Raw genomic sequence first — 22,679 nt, 5'->3', positions numbered from 1 at the left:
TCCAAGAACTTTACCTTCCTCTGCTTCTTGCTCTAATTAACTCATCTGTGACTTTCAAGACTTGATACATTGAAACCATCCTTACAAGGGTTTTCTCTGGTGCCCCCACCCCATGGGTAGAACAGGGACTCCTCTTGCTATTAGAAAGCAATCAACTCATCGCCTTTACTCTGGAGACCTCACTAGCTTGCTGTCTCTCTCGCCTCTTAGACTGAGCAACAAGCACGTACCATTTCTTCTCAGTAGCCACATTACCTTGCATGGCATAAAGTCTCCTAAAATGTTTCTCACCCATGGCCTTCTGGGAATGAATGAATGATTCAAAAGATGCTGCTTAATCGTTCAGGGACACGTAAAGCCCAAGTAGTAGCTACCTCAAGCCTTTGCCGTCATCGCCATCTGAGACTACCTTTTCCTACCCGAATAATTTGCTGCAAACACTGCATGGAATACCTAAGTGTGGCTTAAAACCCAGGACTTTGTTTTTTGAGCCCTCCCCAACCCCGAACCCAATTCACATCCCCAGATGATTGGGACAGTGAAACGACAAACTTACCCCCTCCAAGGACGTTTAAAAGTGATCCTGAAAGGTGGCTGCTGAGGGGCCTGTGGAAGGGACATCATGACAAACACTATTGAGAGGCTTTAGTGAATGGCAACTTGGAGAAATGGCTGGATTTGTCAGGTTGTGGGTAGGGGACCTACGAGCAAATTTTACTGGGAGACCTTAACCAGAGAATTGATTTTTTTTTTCCCCCACAGATCCCATAGCAAAAGTGAAACAGAGAAGGGACAGGAGGCTGACAGGGATGGAGAGAAGAGGTGGCAGAACTTAAGGGACCTTTCCTTCCTTCTACAAGAAGAATGTGTTCTCCGGAGAGCAGAGCCTTGTGGTAAAGAGACTCCACTATAGTCTACAGAAAAGGAAACCCATGCATCCTTTGGGCTCTGCGAGGCTGAGAATTTGAAGACCAAGTCATAGAGCAGGGTCACCGTTGGGGACATTGATTTGCTGCTTCACTTTCCAGGGTGCTGAATGAGGCATATGAAATCTCTATCATTTCATATCTCTATTTCTATCTTTCTCTCTATATTCAGCAAGAAATCACTGTTCCATATAAGAACTCTACACACTCTAGCTAGTATATATTTTCCACCATTTAAATGACTCACTGTCCTGCTGTCTTAAGAGGACTGGTGGGAGTCAGAGGTAGCACGGTCTACCTAAGAGCAGAAGCTTTTCCAAAGTATGCCATTTATTAAAGAAAGAAAAACTCCTCCTGGCAGAGATGGTTATCACAGAAGTTGCATAGTCATTTGCAATTAAAATAAAAAGATAACCATGATTTTTTTTTTTTAAATGTCACCTCTAGTGCTTTCTGAACTGTGACCATGATTCTGGATAATAATAGCTACGGATGGGTGTTGTCACACTTAACTTATGAGGACTGTGAGAATCAAAGGGGGGGATGAATCGCCAGTCCTGTGGCGCTTGAAAAAAAATAAATAACCACCCAGTCGATATTTGTTTTTATTATTATCCAATGTTAATATGATTCCCATTTTCAAGATGAAGAAGCTGAAGCTTAGAGGAGTTAGTTACATGCTTGCTGAGAGTCATGCAGCGAGGAAGTAACTGATGGAGCCAGGATCTTGTTCCAGTTGGGCTGTGTGAAGGGTCTATCTAGGCTTTTTGACAAAACAAATAAATGCAGACTCAGAGGAGTGGTGAGGGCTCATGCGGTTGCCGCTTTCTCTTAACTCAGAGGAGAATGCCAAGAAACGCCTCCTGAGAGGCTAAGTACCAGGAGGGTCCCGCACGATTTTATCTGAAGAGATGTCAGCAGCGGTTTTCTGGGCTGGTCTCACGAAAGCCTCCCCACTGTCGTCCCAGAAAAAAGGCACTCATGCTCCATTTCCTGGGAAGTTGCAGTGACTCCTTGGAACTCAATTGCCTTCTGACAACTTACTCATCTTCCAGCTTATTTCCTGTCACTGACCCTGGTCTTATTAGAAAATCCTTGGAGAATATAAGTAATGGCACCTCTTCTTTTCTTACTTTCTTTCTTTTTTTGACATGGATATAATATCTTAAAATTGTCATTGATTGAAACTAGTAATTCTAAATGAGCAGTTTAAAACTAATATCCCTTTTTTTCTCTTATTCCTTTTCCCCTTGCCCATTTGATACTAAGTGTTCCACAGGCTATAAAAATGTCCACAAGAGAGGAAGATAGAGAGAAAATGTGCAGTAGCATAGAATCTCCCCAGGGCCTTGTGTTATTCTCCACTGAATCTCCTACCTAGAACAGAGCTCGGCACATAGTAGGTGCTTAATACATATTTTTAGAAATCAGGGAAAGTTATTCCTAAATGGAACTTACTATTCTGAAAATCAGAGGCTCAGACCAAATTTTAGTGGTGGTTTTTCAGTCAGGGCTTTTGGGAGCAAGGAGTGGCCTGCGTGCAGCTAGAATGAGTGACTGCTGCTACTCAGTGAGATTTGAGAGGCGATGACGTTTTGTCTACTTCAAACAAATAAAAATTAGCCCTGGCTGCTGTGGCTCAGTGGACTGAGCATCGGCCTGTGAGCCAAGTGTTGCTAGTTCGATTCCCAGTCAGGGCACATGACGAGGTTGCATGTCAGGTCCCCAGTTGGGGGGCATGAGTGAGAGGCAACCACACATTGATGTTTCTCTCCCTCTCTTTCTCTTTTCCCCTCTCTCTAAAAATAAGTAAATAAATACACAAATAAATAATTCAAAAATAATAATAAAAATTTAAAAAATTAAAATTAAAAAAAAAACTTTTGTCTACTTCAAAAATTTATTTTTCTCAGCAATCTTCTACCAACTGAAATTCCCACCTTTAAGGCTGCTTTCAATACTTTAAAAATAATAATAAAGGAGCTATTAGTGAGCCCAGATAAGTTTATTTTTAATTAGCTAATTGAGACTCTGGGCTCCCACAGGACAAAGATATAGGGGGTAGGTGAGCTCCTTTTACCGGGGATCATCAAAAGCACTTGAGCCAATGGGCAACATGAGTAGAGGGAGGGGGAAGGAACATGACATGGGGAGGGCCACTCAAACCTAACTCGCCCACTTAAGCCCTCACCCCAATAACATTTGAGTAACACGGGCTTTCTCCAAGAAAGCCATATTTGCATGGCCCAGGAGAGAAACACAGCATGTAAAAAAAAAAAAAAAAAAAAAAAAAAAAGCATGGTTTTACTCCATAGTTGAAGCATCATTCTGTAACCAAAAGTTTGCAGGTTTGATTCCCTGTCAGGGCACATACCTAGGTTCTGGGTTCAATCCCAGACCAGGTGTCTGTTAGCCTTGGTATGGCCTAGGGATGTATGGGAGACAACCAATTGATGTTTCTCTCTCATGTTGATGTTTCTTTCTTTTCCTCCCTCTCTCCCTTTCTCTCTCTCTCTCTAAAAGCAATAAAAAAAATGTCCTCGAGAGAGGATATAAAAAAATCATGGGTTTGGAGTCTGGAAAACTTGACTATTTCCAGTTCTATCCTTTTTTAGCTATAGGGCCAGCAACTCACTTTGCGTTTGCTCAGCTTCCTCCTCATCTCTGGGGTGGGTAGATTTGCCCCTCCTGTTCTGTGTGGCAATGACATGTAAGTGAGATCACAAAAATGCCTAATACAGTATCTGGTATAGAAGAGACATTTCATAAATGAACTTTTGGCATTATCAATAATTATTTACAAACAAATACTGACCCTTCCTAACAGAGCAAACGAAAGAGGAGCTAAGGAGAGAGAAAACTGGAACAGGAGAGGGGAAGACAAGGCCTAAAGTATTTATCAAGACCCTACTCTGTGCCAAACATTTACTCAGGGACTTTACGTGCAAACATTCTTGGGAGAGAATGAAATCCCTAATACAAATGTCGCCTTCTCAAACATTCCCCCCTTCACTTTACCGTATCCCTCAGACATCCCTCAGACCTTAATTCCTCAGGCTTCCCAAAAGACAGAAACACTGATGAAAAAGGAGAAACAGAAATGGGAGAAAAAAGAAAGTTCCGTCAAACCTAAAGCTCAATTGCTTGAGTGCCAACCCATGCCCTTGAACTGAAAACCTTGAGCAGCTTCCCAGAGGAGAGACAGTCCCCTACTGCAAATAAGAGATTCCTTAAGACTAAAGGCCCCCAGATCAAATGGAACCTGGGCGTGCAGCGCTTCTAAAACTTCCCCTGGACACTCCAGAGAAAGGACTGAAGAGGAAGGTAGAGAATCACAAGCACAGCTTCACAGAGTAAGGCGATATTATCTTCTTATCTTGGAATATTCCAGAAGACAAGAAGTCCCATTTCTCCTGTGAATTTTTTCATCACCTCTTCAGAAATATTTAAATGAGTGGAGACAACTTCAGTTGGCATTTGGATCCATCTCTTAGCGACTCCAGGCCTCGGGTGCTTAGTCATTTCTTAGCTCATGTCACTGCCACTTTGTGCTCACATTTGACACCGACTCCAATAACCTTGTAGCATCTGCCCTCCCAATTCCCTGAAAACCCGGAGCAATCTGCTTCCATGAAAGTCCCTTTGAATGTCATTTCTCTCTCTCTCTCTCTTTTTTTTTTTTCCTTTTGACAAGGAAAAGAGCTATCGGGTTTCTTGAACATTCTTGAATAGCTAATTCCTGGAATCCTGGTCCTCACTTCTTCCCCTCTGCACCTCACTGGCATTTGCTTCAAGATCTGCTGCTTTTCAAACAACGACCTGGCGCTGAGCTGAGGTTTCCAAATGTTAACTCCCTGGCACCGGTCCTGGAGGTGCTGAAAGAATTCTTCCCTAATCTGCACACAAACCTTTTCATTTCCCTGCATATCAGGGTCAGGTCTGCTTTTTGCCTGGTCTGCAAGGTGGTTTGGAGGCCATGGCCCAGAGAACAGAGTAGGGAAGTCTTCCTCTTCCTTTCAGACTATCTCTAGCCATTCTCGTCTGGGAATTTAGAAACTCACAGCCTACCCAGACTCTTACTCCAACCCTGTGGGTAGAGTCAGAGGGTGGATTCTTACCTACCTACCAGCTTTCCAGACTTCCTTCAGGGACGTCTGCACAGTCCCCGGTCCCTTGCCTGAGCCGTTCTCATGACCTTGCTCCTAGGAGAGCTTATCCAAAGCTCCAATGGTGTAAGAAACTTTTCCATCCTGGTGCCACTATCAATATGATATTTTAGCAGACCACCAGCGGGCTATCTCTGCGGTCTCTGAGGCCTACTTTGGGATGAAAGAGGGATCTCACCTGCCTGACATTTCTTAGTTTCCACATTCTCTGTCTGATTTTTATAAACCAAATGTAAATGATACAAGAGGAAAGCAGAGGGAGAAAGAGACATGGAGGAAAGGGAGAACTAATTAATTCATTCATTTAAAAAGCTTTCCTTGAATGCTACTATATGGACCTGAGAAACATATTGGGGGTTCAAAGAAATAAACAACACAGTCTTTGTCTTGCAGAAACTCAAGAGTCTCCAGAAAAAAAAAAAAAAAAAAAAAAAAAAGAAATCATCCCAATAGTATAGAAGCAAAGCCTATTACTTAAGAGAAACATGTAAGCAATGCTGAGGGAAGATTAGAGAAGTTTCGGAAAGGCTTTTCAGAAGAAGTAATGTCTGAGTTAAATCTTGATGGAAATGACAAAAGTTCTATGGAGGTCCTGCTGTTTGTCAGACACAGTGACAAATGCAACATAAATGTGAACAAAGGAGACTTTGTCCCTGATTTAATAGAGCTTAAATTCCAGATCAGAACCTAGAGAAGTATGGTTGAGGGTTAGAAGCAGAAGCTGAGAGCCTAGTTGTAAGGAGAAATGTTAGCTAACAATTATTGAATGTTCCTATGTGGCGGGTACCAGACAAAATGCATCATAGTTAATCTTTAGAGAGGCATTTTATACTGGGTGCTGTTATTTCCATTGTAATGGTGATATAACTGAAATTTAGAGAACAGAAGCACCTTGCCTACCATTACAGAGCTTATAAGTACCAGGTCGGGGATTTTATCCTAAGTGTGTCTTACCCCAAAGCACAGTTCAAGCAAAAAACCATGATCTCTCTGATAGAGGAGATGGAGGGCATTCCATGCAGAGGGAAGAGCTTTCACAAAGTTTCAGAAATAAAACAAAACAGGCTCTATTCCAAGGATGGAGTAAGAATAGAGCTACAGGACAGGGTAGCAACAAGTCTGAGAGCATGGTGAAAAATAACGTTTGGGGGGAAGGGTAAGGATCATTCTTAGATGAACTCATACTCAATTCTAACATCTTTGCGTTCAGTTCCAGAGAGTCATGTGAAACCATCCTTGGGTACTCAATGAGGGCAGCCAGGATAAAAATGAGAGTTTTTGAAGTGATATTTGGACTATTAAATGGAAGAGAAGGAAAACTCTGACTCCAAAAAACCTCCGCTGCCTTGCGACATACCTCTTCAGGGGAAAGGCTAAGGGAGTAAACCCCGACAGAAAATCCGGAGCCGGAGTCCCTAAGGCGGTTTGACGTTGTAGTCAACACCGGCAACTCCTGCGGCGCACCTGAACCCAAGCTGTATCGACTCCGTCTTTCCCTTGGACCCTTCAGCTGCGAAGAGAGGGGGGGTCTGCTGCATGGGCAACAGCAGACCCTCCATATCACCCTGCCCAGGCTCTGTAGCTTCAGCTTCACTGGAGAGGACACTCCAGCGTCATCGCAAGATGTCGATTCAACACGGGAGGAGACAGATACCGTGTCACTCCCGAGTCGGACTGCACAGCCATTCTCGGCGGTGCAGATAGACTCTTAAGAAGCTACACCATCGTCTCTCGAGACGGACGGCTGCCGACGACGACGACGACGATGACGAAATGGAAGATAAAGTAGAATTAATTATAACAGGAATAATAAGGATCAAAATTGATCAATGTGAGAGTTTTGAAAGAAGTAGAATAAATAAGACTTGGTCATCTTGTGGACTTGATTAAATTAGATATGGTGATAAAGAGGAAAGAAGATTTAGGATAATTCCAGTTTTTGGCCAGGGCAGTTTGAGTTGATGACAGTCTCTGAAAAGTGATTTTAGAGAGTAAGTAGGATTGTAAGGAGTTAGATTATGTATTCAGTTTTAGACATATTGTGTCTAAGTTTCCAGGGGAAACTCAAATGAAAATGTCCAGAAATTAGGTCTATGTGTCTGAAACATGGGAGAGTGATTTGGGTTGGATAAATTGATTTAGAAGTCATCTTCCATGGTTTTTGGGAAATCAATGTTATTGCAGTTAATGATATATGTCTAAAGGAGAGCATGCATAAAGACGAGATTATTAAAGCAAACAACATGAAAGAGATACGTAAAGGAAAAGAAACTAATGAAGGAGAAAATGTAGATGCACTTAGAGTATAAAGAAAAGGATAAGAGGTTAACGCATTGAATATATTTTTCTATTTCCATAGCATGTTAGAATTGGAAGCTCCCTAACCCCCTTCACTTTAGAGATATAAATGAATAGTGGTACCTGGAGAGATAAAGCGCATTAGCAAAGTATGGAGTTGGCCAAAGAGTTTGTTCTTTTTTTCCCCCATAAAATGGCTCTTGTAATGCTTAGTTGTCTTTAACTTCATGCGAAACAATTTTGTCAGCTGTCATATCCACATGCATTTTTTAAAAACTTACAAAATTGGTGAATTTTTGTGTGGCCACGTTAATGTTGAAGACGGAAGAAAATATGCAACAATTTCAGCATATTACGCTTTATTATTTCAGGAAAAAAATGCAACTGAAACACAAAAAGATTTGTACAGTGGATGCAAAGGTGCTGTGACTGATTGAATGTGTCAAAAGCAATTTGTGAGGTTTTGTGCTGGAGATTCCTCACTGGACGATGCTCCACAGTTGAGTGGGCCAGTTGAAGTTGATAGTGACCAAATCAAGACATTAATTGAGAACAATCAATGTTATACCATGTGGGAGATGGCTGACATATTCAAAATATCCAAATCAATAAAGTCCTTGATGAAAATGAAAAATGTACCTTTTATTTTATGGAAAAAACTAAACAAATTTTTGCCCCCTCCCCAAACACTGAAAATTGGTCAATCTTAAAGTCAGAACTGGAACTCAGAACTTCTAGATCCAACCTAGGTAAGGATTTTTGTGAGGTTATTTTGCTTGTTTATTTGTTTTTGTTTCCTTTAATTTTACTGTCTACAAGAGTGGATGAGAACTAAAAACAATTTTGTAATTAAAAAAATGTATCTTCAGACCTCAGATTTCACCGTAGCTTTCCATTTTTTCAAGGACATTTCCATTGCCCATCTGAGCCATAAGAAAAGAAGGGAAGATGCTCAATGCTTGCCAAGTTCTTTTACACAGAAAAGCCCAGGAAATGTCATATCCCTTCCACAAAACGGGCTTTATTTTTGTATTTTCTATAGAAGAAAACGAGGCCAAGAGATGTAAAGAAATAAACTTCCTAGAGTCACACAGGTAAGGTAGACAGTTATTTCCTTGTCAGGTTGTCCTAATTATTTCTCAGTTTGTCAACTTGGGGTTTCATTGCTGGCTTGAAATGCATACTACTCAGAAGGGACAGCTTTAAGGCAGTGATCAATAATAAAAAGGGGGTAGGTTGATTAAAAATCTTTGTTCTCTGTATTGGAGAGCCTAGGTAAATTTTCAAGTTAAGCCATAGTTTTGGGGAAAGTAGTGATATCTTTTCAGAAATTCCAATAATTGGGAACTGGCTCCAGAATTATTAAAGAAGTCAGTGCTTTCTACTCTCAAAGCAAGTCTATCATTGTGCCGGGGACTCAGCCTCTTGTGTTGGTAATGAGTGAATCTAGTCAAAATATGACATGCTATTTTTATTCTTTACCCAGATTAGCCAAAGTCTAAGAATGCCTTTCAAATTACTGCTGATGGAAGCTCCACCTGAAACCTGTTCCCCCAGATGAGTATCTTCATCCCACTCATCGTTTCAAGAAAAGAAATCTCACTGTGCAGCAGCGTTTCATCTGCTTTGGTTCCAGCTAGAGATAAATAGTTCTGGCTGCAAACTAATTAATATCAGTCACCTAGAAAGCAGAAATTGGGAGACAACAGGCCTCTCTTCCTTGATAAATAGATTTCTGGGTAAGAAATACACATGATGTGGCAATTCATTTGGTCAAAAGAATAGCAAAAATGAGAATTTTGGACAGAAATTTGGAATGCATGAGCAAATCTCGCCTGAGTTAATCCATTTGAGCTCAGGTAAGACTTTTGCCCAAAGAATCAAGCTTCCCTATGTCCTTAAGATCAGCAGAAAGACTCTTCTTCCAGAGAAGTTTCCCTAAAATTATAACCAGATTGTAAAAATAATGGGCAGCTTCTGTGGAAGGCATCTCAGCCTCCTTGCCTTTACCCAATTGGGTAAAGAACCAAAACAGCTGTTCTGAGTGATGTGCAATCCAAGGAATCCAAAATCAAGACCATGTAGTTTTGAAATAAAAAGAAAAGATGTTTAGAAGCAAGAAGCAGCAGAGAGCTTCCTCCACTCTATCCTGTTGAGAGAGAAATTGTCAAGCTTTCAGGAAAGACAGCCCATGTTTTGCATGGACCAGGTGGAGTGAGCTCATGATAAGTAGTCGCAAATGAAGAAATCACATTTCGGCCATAGTAAAACTGTGTATCAGGAGGTGGTTCTTTTAATGAGCCATGAGGGGGGAAATGCTACCACATGAGTATTCCTTATACCCAATTTCTCAGAGAAGGCTTGAGGAATCATTTTCCCAACTCATGAATCATAACTTTGCACTAATATGTGATCTTGAGAAGAATGATATTCCAAAAACAGTCAGAGCCAGGGCATTTGGGGATAAGTTTAGCCCAAAATAAAAATTCTGTCAGTTTTCATCCATCCATCCATCCAGTCAGTCAGCCAACATCCTCACAAACTCAAAGGGCAAAACAAAGGTAAATTAATAAATCAGAATATATTATCATTTCTATGACAGATGAATGTGCAGAAGACACAAAAATGAAGGGTGTAAGTTCTACAAGTCTGAGGCATAAAGTGGGGAGAGATAGGTCAGGATAGTTTTTGTAGAGAAAGTAACACTCGAACTAAGTCAGTGAAAGACGGTAGACAGATTAGGAAAATCTTGAATGTTCCTGATTCCAGAGGAGATTTAGGGATAATAAGTTTTACCACTTCTGCTTCTCCACCTACCCAGTTCTGCATATCAAGGATCAGTTCAGGCAATAAAGATTCCACAGAGTCTTTGCTGTCTATCATTCATTCTGAGTAGTGGATTTGTTATCATAGCTCTTGGAATAGTCTTAGTTACTCATCCATTACATTGTATGCATCCACTAGATTTCAAATTTCTTTAGCACAGGGTCTCATTAATTCACTTTTTCTACTTTGTGACTAAAATAGTGTCTATGACACAGCAGATATTTTTCTAAAATGTGTCTAGTACTATGAGGCCTATGTAGATAAACCCAGCCATTGTTAATATAATAAGAACAGTTTGCATGACATTGATGTAACCTGGCAGCCAAAGAGAGTGGACTGGAATGTGCATGTGTGAACAATGATGACTTCACCGTACTAATCAGTGGGGGTGGTGAGCATGTGTACTATGTGGCCTTCACATTCAAAATGACTGAGTAAATAGAGCAATAAATCTGTATCAAATCTTGCATTATGCTTAAACATTCCTCTGCAGAAACTATTGGAATGATTCAGAACGCTGAAGCTATGGGCAACTGGTGACTGGCAGCTTTATCATGACAATGGGCCTATTCACTCATTATATCTCATGCAGAGTTTTTTTGGCAAAACATCAAATCACCCAGGTGACTCAGCCCCCTACAGCCAAGATTTGGTGCCCAGAGACTCCTGGATTTTCCAAAAACTAAAATCACCTTTGAAAGAAAAGAGAGTTCAGACCATCGATGAGATCCAGGAAAATACAATGGGGTGGCTGATCAGGATTGGGAGAACTGTGTGAGGTCCCAAGGTGCCTACTTTGAAGAGGACTGAGGTGTCCTTGTCCTATGTAAAATGTTTCTTGTATCTTGTATTTTCTTCAATAAATGTTTCAATTTTTCATATTACATGGTGGGTACCTCCTGGACAGATCTCTTATATATGCCTCTAAATTGGATTAGGAGCTTCTTTAAAGGTAGGAACTACATAATTTATCCCCTCTTGGTCTAGTACAATGTTCAAGGTTGATGTTCAATAAATGTTTAAAGAATGCATAACTGAGTAAGAGAGAAAATTCTTAGGTTATAAGAACATAAGTATTACATCTTCTATGAATCCACTCAAAATTCAGCATGGTAATGAGGTTGATGACACATTCATTCTATGTCCTTCTTCTGATCACCCAGTATCATTGTCCTTCCTGCCTTCCTTCAGGAAATCAGGATATGGGTATCCAGATTTCTCTCACTTTTGCCCTAACACATCTTGAAACACAGCTTACATCTTGAAATTACCTGAGCAACAATGGGTTAGAGATGGTAATGGCTATAGTTTATTATCTTTCTCAGAGGTATGTTCAGTTTAACTGAAAATATATATAAATCACTATGGAAGAAAAGACCTGCCATGGACCTCTAAACTCATACTCACCTGTAATAAGATTAATTCTGCCTCCTTTTTTTGGACACATCTGTCTGCTCGGTCAATATCCATGTTACCCTTATGGACGCAGTTTGTTCTACATGAGTTTGTCCTTGTCAGTGTGTTGCTGGTTTATGTTCTGATAGTGTATGGTGTCTGGCAGCTTATGATGTAACTGAAGCAACAGTGATGGCCTATATTCTAACTCAGACACTATCAGTGGGTGACCAGAAGCCCTGTGTACCATGAGAATCTGTGTCCTGTCCTCGAGGCTGTCATCCTGACATTAATTCTATAATTTTTTGAGCTTTATTTGTCCTCTCTCAAATAACGTTCATGAAGACAACAGATACGGTATTTCACTTTATTTTATTCTTAGGTTTCCTTTGGGAGAGGGAGGGGTGACCTGGGAAGAATGTAAGAATTTCTACCATCTTGTATAACTTGTCGCTCATGATAATTTATTAAGTTGCCAAGAGGTTCACAGCCCATCTGAGCCTCTCAAACAACCCATACAACCCCAGCCCCTGGCCTGATCTACGGAGAGGGTTGGAAAATTCATAGCAACAGAAAGCAGTGGAAATAGAATATCATCTATATAGTTATTGGGCGATGTGGGAGATGCGGCAAAGAAGAAAGGACATATCAAAAAGGGCAGAAGTTATCTTCCGCCATCCAGATTTACTTCAGAAACCGCTTCCTTCTTGACTCTGAACATTCATTGACTGCGTACAGTGGTCCTAACCACAGAAACCCACCACCTCAGGGAGAGCCATGCCCTCCAAACAGATCTGCAAACCAAATTCTAACCAGATTTTTCTAGCGTGAAATACTGCATTTCTTCTATTAAGGACAACCTCCTTTCAGCAATTCCTTTATTACTGGGCCAATGGAATGAATCATGAAGAGATTATTTTCTGGGCAAATTGGTAAAAACCCCACTGAAGAGTGTTCCCCTTCTGACTGCAGCCTGACTTCCACCTACTGAATATCACGTGAAGCAGTTGTTCAGGGGTTTCAAAGGAAGAGCTCCGCAAAAGAAGAAGAAGAAAAAGCCCACAAAATTTTTCAAAGTACCTACTGCCAAGTTATCAAGTCACAGATCTAAATGTCAGCCCTGTGTGCCTGATTTGCACATTTCAAACCGATTTGGTAATTTTTTTTTTTCATTTTTATCTGCACGCATGAAGTGCTTTGGAATACCGAAACAATTTAGAATCATATTTAGTTTGCAACAGTTCAATTAACTTAAGTGCTGAAACATGCTCCCCAGCTGGTAACTAGTTTAATCGGTTACTATTACAAGAAATAATTTCTTCAGTGGTAGGGCTCCCCAATGTCCTCTCCAAAGAGGGCATAGCCATTCTCTGGTATGTGGGAATGCAAAGGTTAGGAGTCTGGTGAAGACCTCTAATTTAACAAAAAAGAAAAATCAAAGAATCCACTCTTTTATAAGAAACAAAAAACAAAAAAACTCCCTAGGTATGGGTTTCCATTTCATGCAGTGATTTTATGGCCCACAGTTCCCTTGGAATAGCTTTATAACCACTCAATAAGCAAGATGAGGGTGGATCAAGGGTCGAAAACTTTTGCAGGTATTGGATAAATGCAGTTAACCATGAGCTAAAGTGATAAACAGGAAACCAAAATGAATGTCAGGCTCGCTGTGAAGAATGATTAGCTGGGACAGTGTAAGCAGCTGCTGAGGCAACTCCAAACACCTGGATAGAAGGATTCCCTTCTGGCTTACACCAAGGCTGAATTGTTCTAATTGCATTTGCATTAAAAGGCACCACTGGCAAATTGCAAAAAGGATACATACAGTAAGAAAACATTATGTAAATTTGTAAGAGACACACAATCATACTGCATCTTACTTTTGGATGTATGGGTATGTAGTGAAAAGAAAACCAAATGGATGAGAATAACACACGCCAGTCACAGAGGACCGGTCAAGACTAAGGAGGGAAGGAGGAAGAAGAAATGGCTATGTGACTTGTTTTAGGAGAGATCTCACGCATACAGGGTAAATGTTAAGATCTCACAAATCCAGGAAGTGTATATAGGGGGTTATATTCTATTATTTTATGCACTCATGTGTTTGCTTAAAATATTTCCTAATTACAACTTGAAAACATCTAAAGGAGTCTGTGATGATACCCGATTTGCAGCCATTGCTAAACCGGTTATTTTAGGACATTTTTCTCTCACTGTGTGGTCCACAAGCCCTACGCTATTTTTTTTTTTTTTTTTTTAAGGTTCATAGAATTCCAAAGACCAAAGTCCGTGACCATCTACCCCTCTTTCCCAATTCGTAATTTTAACAGACCTCATTCAGCTTGCCCACTGGATTAGGAACAGAGCCCCAATATTGCACTGTGAGAAACTGTGCCCTTTTATCTGCTGTTGGTGCCAGATATGATAAAGACACTACCCCAATAGACCATCCATACACTGGGGCTGTGAGTGTCTAGAGCTCAGTTTCTCAGATATATTTGCTAGCCTTCCTGCAGCCAGGTCTTGGGATGAACACAGACATTGAGCACTAGACACTCATAGGCCCAGTTTATCGGTTTTCACCAACGCCTCCGAGCAGACGCCAGGTTGGTAAGAGCCCGTTGCTGTCTAGCTGACACAGAACCAAGCACACACACAGAACCAGCTGCTTTGCGAGGCCAGTTCTCTGCTTCCCATCTCTGCTGCCCTAGCTTTACAATCACCTCTTTTGTTTTCTAATCCCATAGAGTGAGTGGGCATGAAAGGCAAATAAGAATCGTTGGAAAACCTTTGCCCAACTCTTGCTTTGTACCTGAAGTTCAAAGGTGTTTGGTTAACCTTCTATTTATCCCTTCCCTTTCCTACAGCTGACCTTTCCAGAGTTAGTCCCTGCCATGGCGCGTCATGGCAGAAGGTACCTCCGTGAGACCCTGGCGCCACGTGACAAAGGAACTCTTGAGAGCCCTTTATGAATTGTTTCATTCATCCGGCACCTGCAGTGGCACTCTCTTTGTGTGCCACCATGCCTGTCATAAAAAATGGAAAAACTTGAGCCCCGACATACGGGTACTCCCCACCCTCAGACACTGACTCCAGACATTCGTGGTTAAGTCCAACTTTTGCTTTTCCTCCTCCTGGTTTCCTGTGGGACCCTCTGAAATGCAATTCAGATTGTTGACCCTAGGAAAGGCAGCTCACTGAACAGGTACCAGAATGTTTATTTTGTGTAACCAGGCAATCAGAGGAAAACTAAAGTTCTTGATGAGGCCGTGCATTGCACTTGATCAACACGTGACCTCATATGAAAGTAACATGACCATACCACGGGGTTGTTTGACCAGCTTACTAACTTCTCCTTCTCCAAGAAGCAGAGCAATTAATCATTGTTTTGTGATAGCGTACACACATTCCTGCCAACGGATAGTGAAATACTTAACAGAGGGCACTACGCGTAAGCACTACGTAACATTCGTCATTTGATTAAAGTGCGTAGCAGGCAAGCTAAAAACCTGCCAAACGGTTAAACTAGAACAAGCACAGCCGTACGTTCTTTCAAATCCTTTAGGCGCCCTGGGACGCTCCAGCTGGAGAAAAACAGACCTGGTTGGAAACAAAATGAGAAAGCAATGCTATGAATGAGGACAGGAACTGATTTTCAGCAACACCGAAGTCAGACAAAGGAGAGTACCTGTGAATTCTCTTAAACGACTTGCTGGAGGGTATTGCGCAGGAACTGTATTACTAAAGCCACTTTTTCCCATCAATTAGTATCATTAAAAAGAAGCTTGACTATAGCGTTCCTAACAGCGGCAAAAATAAATTCCCTCCAATTAAGTAGTCTAATAAGCTCTTTAGGATTTTACCACTTAACATTCTTTCCTTCCCATTTAATTTTGGTTTTCACTTGGATGTCATCTTGTTGAAAATCCATCACAGAAAACCATGTGGAAAAAAAAAAAAAAAGATAATGTTGCTTAAGTGCCCCTGATGTTCCAAAATGAGCAGAAGCACACTGTTTTTCTTAATCACCCCAGGGTTTTTCCCTAATAATTCAGCTTCTTCCTACTAGATATTAATATGTGAACATGGTCAATATGCAAATGCAAATATCACACTAGCTACTTGCCTTCTGTAAGTGCTATGTGCATAAATTTGAAACAATGCAATATTTTAAGGTTCTTGATTATAATAATGCCTTGGTGTGCATATGTGCATGCATAATTATGCTCATTTAATTTAATCATGAAAATATTTTAGTATCATTTGGGTTTCTCCTCTAAAAGTTCCCTAACTTTTTTCAATTAATTCCACTTTGTCCCTTCTCTAAGTCCGCTGATGTTCAGTAATGGTTTTTGAGCTAAAAGGAATATGGTGACATTTCTGCGGACTAAGAACAAAAAAAGGAGGCACATGGGAAGGTGAGGGCCTCTTATCCTACATCTTTGTCATGGAAAATGTTAGGCTTCTCGGTAGAACCTTGCCCTAGAAAACCCTGTACTTTATGATCATTTCTGCCTGCGAGTTTCCAGAGCCCCTGAGAATTTGCCCAGGGGCGGTCACCTGATTACAGCAGAAGCCCTGGAGACCAGCTCATGTGACCCACACATTCCACATGCTTGAGTGCAGTGGAGCTTTCGGGACCTTGCGGAATTACTGGATCACGTGGAATATATTTAGGTGAGCAAGGGGGTGGAGGACATTTAACTTAACTCAGTACTGGAAGAACTGATAATGCCACAGTAAGAATAAAACGGGCCATTGTGGATGAAGGGGTAGAAACTCGACACAAAGGTCATTATTTTTCCCCCACCAAAAAAGTCCTATTGTCTTTCTCACAGAAAAGCTGTTCCTTTTTTTCAACATGTTAACAGAGACCAATGAAAAGAAATAGGTTGCTTTGTGCCCATCAATAGAATCTATATAGCATCTTTCCCCCCAGGGATTAATTCAGCTTTTGATTAAATCTTTCTGAGATTTAAATCACAATGTTACAAACCTCCAAGGAACTCCTCTATAAGTTGTGACCTTCTTTATTACTCTCTGCTGTTTAATAAACTACGGAGATTGATTTATAATGGTGTATAATGTGTTTGAAAACAAGAAACAGCAACAAGAATTGCAGAATATAAGATCAGTGTAAAGTTAAATATCACAAATAGTATGCTTTGGTTAAAATATTCTACAATTAATACTGAGCTATGTGTAACTACTAACTAACACTAGTGTCAAATGAGTACAATAATGTTGTTAGGGCTCTAAATTATATCCAGTGATTAGCTAAATAATGCTACAATGAATAGAAAACTGGCTACACTGAAAAAGAATTTTGAACCAATATCATGTTACATCCTTTACAGAGACTTAGTTTGAAGGACTTTTAAATTGAAACAAAGTTCTTTTAAATAAGCTCTTAATATCCAATGTTCATCTATTGTTGCCAGCCTAATTTTGGTGTAAATCATTATTTTGCCATTAGTATCATCAACAATGGAAGTGATTTAATGTTTGAGGAACAGCAAATGAATCCTTTATCTCTAATCAGCATGTCCCTGTACCAGATCAGCAGCTACTAGTGCTGCTTCCTAAAAATCCTTCTTTACTCTCACAAGGTTTTTAAGGCTAAAAAGTTAACCATTTAAAAAGAAAAAGACTTAAGCCCTGGCTGCTGTGGCTCAGTGGATTGAGGGTTGGCCTGTGAGCCAAGTGTCGCTGGTTCAATTCCCAGTCAGGGCACGTGACTAGGTTGCATGTCAGGTCCCCAGTTGGGGGCGTGAGTGAGAGGCAACCACACAGTGATATTTTTCCCTCTTTTTCTCCTTTCCCCTCTCTCTAAAAATAAATAAACAAACAAACAAATAAAAAGAAAAAGTCTTGCATTATCCTGACATCCTTGCTGATTCCAGCCAAAAGATTAATAATATCCTACACAATTTAAGGATCAGTTGAGACAAACCCATATCTGGGGCATATCCGCTGACTCTCAGAATGCTCAGTACCATGGTTTTAGGTGAATGCATTATTTAGGGAAGATAATGGCAAGGTTTTTTTGTTTGTTTGTTTGTTTTTTGTTTTTAATTTACTATTTTGATAAAATAAATGGAAACTCTTAAGTGGTATAAAATAGAAATAGAACCACAGAAAATGCTTCTTGTGTTATTTCACAGATTTCAATGTACGATGGATAGCTCTATCACATTTCTAGTAATTTTTAAAAAGCATGTTTTTCTCTCTAGGAGATGAGGACGGGGAGCAGGGACTGGGACGTGTTTAGCCATCCTTTCCCAGTGCTATGCCTCTGTTGGATCTTGCAGGACAAGTTGCCGAAAGTGGGGGCGACCATTGGAAATCTGGAGATGCCGGTAAGACCAGTGCATTCTCTGTCATCTCTGTCATTAGGATCGCCAATCACCTACGTGACACAGTAGAGATCCTGACAAGCAAGCTGTGTTGGCAGCTACTGGCATGTCCCTTATTTAACCTGATGATGACTTACATATTTCAAGGACTGCCTTCTGTTACAAGTCTTCCAAAAGTATTCATTCCCTCAACAGTAGAATGACTTTCTAAGCTGAATGGTTAGCGGGTTGTTCACTAGAGGCAATGGCTTGTACTTAAAAATACACTTTCCACGGGTACATGGAAAAACAGCTTGTCCCTGCGGTAAAGTCCCACATCACTTCTCATGACAAAAATCACCACTTCTTCCCTTGCCATTAGCAAAGAGACAAGGTAAAGTACAGAAGGCACAAAGCACCTTGGAGCTAAAATCCATTCATGAATATGGAAAAACACGGAGAAAGGGACTGAGATCCAGGGGGAAAGAGAATGGTAATGAGCAAGCAGTGTGTTCTGACCTGAGAAACATGCCAGGAGTTTGGGTACGATAAATAAGAAAAGCAGAAGTAGATTTGAAACATTCGTTTCCCTTTATTAGCTCAGTGAGGCTGATGTGTACTGCACATTTTTTAAAAAATCACAGGAATTTTCATACAATGAGTAAAACCACAACAATACATGTAGAATTGGCGATGGGGGGGTGGGGGGGAGCCCGGCAAAGGCTCAACTAATCGCTCACTCTCCCTCTTCAGCATAGTTCAACCAACAGTGTTACACTTTCACCTACAAATCTTAAAGTAGCTCCATCAAATCAGCAGTTCACATTATTGAAAATGTCTGTCACATAGGTACAAATTTAGAATCATCACATTATATTACATGGCTATTCTAGGTCATCTATAGATCAGGTCTTAGACTACAGTGATTGAAGTTCTCGTTACAGCCATCAAAAAAGGACACATAATCATTACCTACTGTAAGCTCACATCTAAAGGCATGAAAAGGTTTCCTTTTTTCAACTGACCCAACCATCATACCCCAGTAGTGCAAAGTTCCCTCTCTGCTGCTTTGAATGTTGACAGCCCGGCCGTTGCTCTCTCGGAGTCGTTTAGCAAAAATTGATTTTGTTGCACTGGAAGAATTATTCTGTTACATTTCTTTTTAAAAAAAATAAACAAACCCACATTTCTAAAGCACCAGTTCAGTTACCAAAATTATAGATGTGGTACTTACCACAGCATGAAGGCAATGGCCCACAGTCATCTAAAAACCCTAGAGATCTATGCTGAAATTTGCCTCCAGTCATGATGGGGTGCATGTGTTCATTTGAAATATTCTCTCCAAAAAAATTTAAAAAGTCAAAATAAAAGGAATACAGTTTACATTTTGATGGGCTACCCACAGTGTCTGCATAAGCTACAAAAGCTCTATTCAGATGGTTTAGTGATTCTCTCTTTGCACTAATTTTAGATGCAATTTGAAGTCCATGGGGGAAAAATGATCTTTATGGTAACAATATTTGTCAGGCCAGAGGGGGAATAAATTAATTCTCAACATGAAATCTGTAGTGCTGCCTTTTGATAAGTAAGAAAGGAAACCAAGTATTTTTACTCATGTCAACAATCCAGGGCAAAAAGGAGAATATATTTAAAGTTGGATCACAAAAAATGTAAAGGCAAAATAGAGAGCACATCTGGTCCTTGAACACATAATATGATTTACTAAATATTGATTTCTTAAAAATAATTTATTGCTCTTAATAGTCTTTTTATTATTATTGTTCTACAACAGAAGATACTCAAACTTCAGAAAGAAAGACTGTAAACTTTAGTTTGGCGTTCACACAGAGTTAAAATACCTGCATTTAACCTACAGAACAAGAATTAGGCGGATTAAAGATGTGTTACTCTTGTAACGCAGAACCTGTGAACAAGTTTATTTCATAGTATTTTTATTGCTTTCTATCTACTTAGAAAGAAGAAGCCCAAAAACCAAGCAAGAATCTGACAGGACAGACAGTGGATTCACTCAGAACACGATATGCTGGTGATAAATGGATGCAGCTCTCAAAATCAGCTGCATTGGCCTGGGGGTGAAATCCATTGTATAAGGTCGTGTTGGGGAGAAAGTAAAAGAACGATTGAGAAGTAGGACTAGCATGTCTTCCAGAAAAGTCACGTCAGCCAAACCGTGATCAGATCTCAATTTAGAAACTTGAATACACACTCCAAACGTTTTTCCATTCCGGGGGCTCCACACTCAGATGAAATCCTGATGCTCAAAATGAGGTTTTTCGGAAGTTTTTTTTTTATTGAATTTAGCAGAAGCAATGTCATCAAGAACAACATCATGGTCACACCAAGAGGCCATGCTAGTGCAAGCAGAAACATTGCTTCTGCAAAAGCTGAGTTTCCCAAATGAAACACCGAACCTCCACCCTGGACACTGCCATGCACCCTAGGTAGAAAATTTCCACTGGCTTTATTATTTTCATCATCTCATAATTTATAATAAATAGGCTATCTGCAACTGATAAATATGTCTCTTTAGTAAACAAAGGAATGAGATATCAGTATTTATACAGGATGCATAACTGTAAAAAATACAGATAAATACCGTCATCATACTCTGCCAAGGGAAAGAGATACTGGCTTCAAAGATAGTCTTCAGACACACATTAATTATTGTAAAAATCATACTGTAATTATTACCTCAGCATTTTGTATCAAATTAAAATCACAAAAATTAAAATGAAACAGCATTTTAAAAAGATTTTTTGACCTCTAGTTTCAAAACTACTATTGATAGAGAAAATAAAAACATTTCTTAATGGTTACCCATTGAGACTTTACATAAAATCATGATATCGTCTAGAAAAATTTTAGATGAGAAAATTTCATTCCCCTAACAAATCCAGTGTATAAAACTTCAAAGGAAAACAAGCAACAAGAAAATGTGGAAAAATATCGCAGAAGTGGTTAATACCTTTAGGGGACTAGTATATTTCTTGACAAGATGCTTAGATCAAAGCTCACCTAAGAAGGGATGGATGTGCGTAAAGCGTCATTTTGTTGCTGCACTCAACGGACACACACACTGTCTTTTTTTTTTTTTCTTTTGTACAATCAAATATATATAAGCAGTAAGTTCAGCTTCTAAATAGGTTAGTGTACAATAATTGTTTCACCTCATAATTACATTTGAATATTCTTGATTAAGAAAAATTTAGCAGTTTTGAAAAGAAGGCTGCATTTACAGTGCATAGCTGTAACAAAAACAGAACATTCTTTTATAGTATGTACACAAAATAAAAATACTCCATTTAACATCTGTAAATACTTAACTACATCAGAGAATGTAGCAATTACACTATCTGAACACATCCCAGAGAGTTCTACCCAACTCTCATTCATAATGTAACACCGGGCTCGCTCCTCAGAAAGAACCATTGACCAAGCCGCACGCTTGACCATGGACAAGGCTTTTGAAATTCGCAGTGGAAGATCAACATTTTGGACATTTACATGGGTGTCAGGATAAAGGACGAATGACAGAAACTTCAAAATATTAGGAAAGTTTAGCATTCTGGTGCCCGCAGTATCCTCTCCCACCCAGATTCCATGGCAAAAGGAAAAAAGAAAAAAAGAGAGAGAGAGAGAGAGAGAGAAAGGATATTAGTTCTACGGAACCTGTGGTTTCTTCGCGATTGTCATATAATCATTACGTTATGAGAGAATGCTTGCTTCAAGTTGTTTTTGTACTTTCTTAAAAAAACAAGAGTACGGAGGCTGATGCCCAGACATCCGCGGCTGTCATTTTAGGATGGTTTGTGGTTGGTTGGTTAGTTGTTTTTTTTTTTTTTTTCCTTTTGAATTTATTCATTTTTTTTCCTTTTGAATAGAATATGAATATTTGGAAGTCCTAGGTTTTACGTGTGTCTTCTTGGAACTGCTGCCATTTGAAGTGGTTTGCCCTGGCACACTCTGGTCAGGAGCCCCCAGTCCCCACCTGTACATATATATACTTCCCCCAAACCAGGCACGCATGCGAGCGTGCGCACGTGCACACACACACACACACACACACACATGCACACATACACACCATCACCGAGAGACTCCAGGGAAAGCAAAGCTGACACCCATGAATAAACATGTGCTTACTGGATAGCCATCCTGTCTCTTGCCTCTTCAGCAGCTGTGTTCATGTAAACCATTGTTGCTGTCATGTTCTTGTATCGTTTTGTGTTTGTACAGAGCGTGAAGTAAGAGAAACTCCTAAGTATGACTTGCAATAGTCTGTTAGGGAAGGACGCGCTGGCCCGTGAGGTATTCACCGTCCCTCTGTCATCTTCAGCCAGGGAACATGTTACCTGCGCAAGCTTCTCTGAGCTTCTTTCAGTAAACTATCGAAATCCAGGGAGTCATACTTGCTCTTGGTGGAAGCAGGGTCAAAGTCATCTGAGTTTGAATCTGAAAGAAACCCAAACCTGGTTAGATGCACTTTTGCTCAGATCTTCTCATTCACAATGACAGGATGTCTGAATTCAGAGCAACTTATCCAGTCAATATACTTTTAAAAACATGTCCAACTTCTATCAGTATACATATACACATGGTAAGCAGTGGTGAGCATTCAAAACCCTCCGCTATTGACTCGTTTTAAAATTAAACACACCTGGAAGGTAATCAGAACAGACTTTAAAATTTCCATTCAATAGCAAATTATCCAG

General features: G+C 40.1%; 1 protein-coding gene across 2 annotated transcripts in view; it reads right to left on the bottom strand.

The window, feature by feature from the left end:
- Window positions 1–21,458: 21,458 nt before the first annotated feature.
- PPARGC1A (PPARG coactivator 1 alpha) overlaps window positions 21,459–22,679 on the bottom strand; it is a 107,878-nt gene continuing 106,657 nt past the window's right edge. For both annotated transcript variants that reach the window (XM_090267019.1, XM_090267018.1), the window contains exon 13: window positions 21,459–22,419. In XM_090267019.1, the coding sequence (XP_090123145.1) occupies window positions 22,316–22,419 (104 nt within the window). In that variant the 3' untranslated portion in view covers window positions 21,459–22,315. The remainder of the gene's footprint in view (window positions 22,420–22,679) is intronic.

Source organism: Furipterus horrens, unplaced genomic scaffold, assembly GCF_987537825.1.
Source record: "Furipterus horrens unplaced genomic scaffold, mFurHor1.1.pri manual_scaffold_2, whole genome shotgun sequence".
Taxonomy (NCBI): Eukaryota; Metazoa; Chordata; class Mammalia; order Chiroptera; family Furipteridae; genus Furipterus; species Furipterus horrens.
The sequence above is the reverse complement of the archived record's forward strand: the minus strand, read 5'-3'. Positions and strand labels throughout refer to the sequence as shown.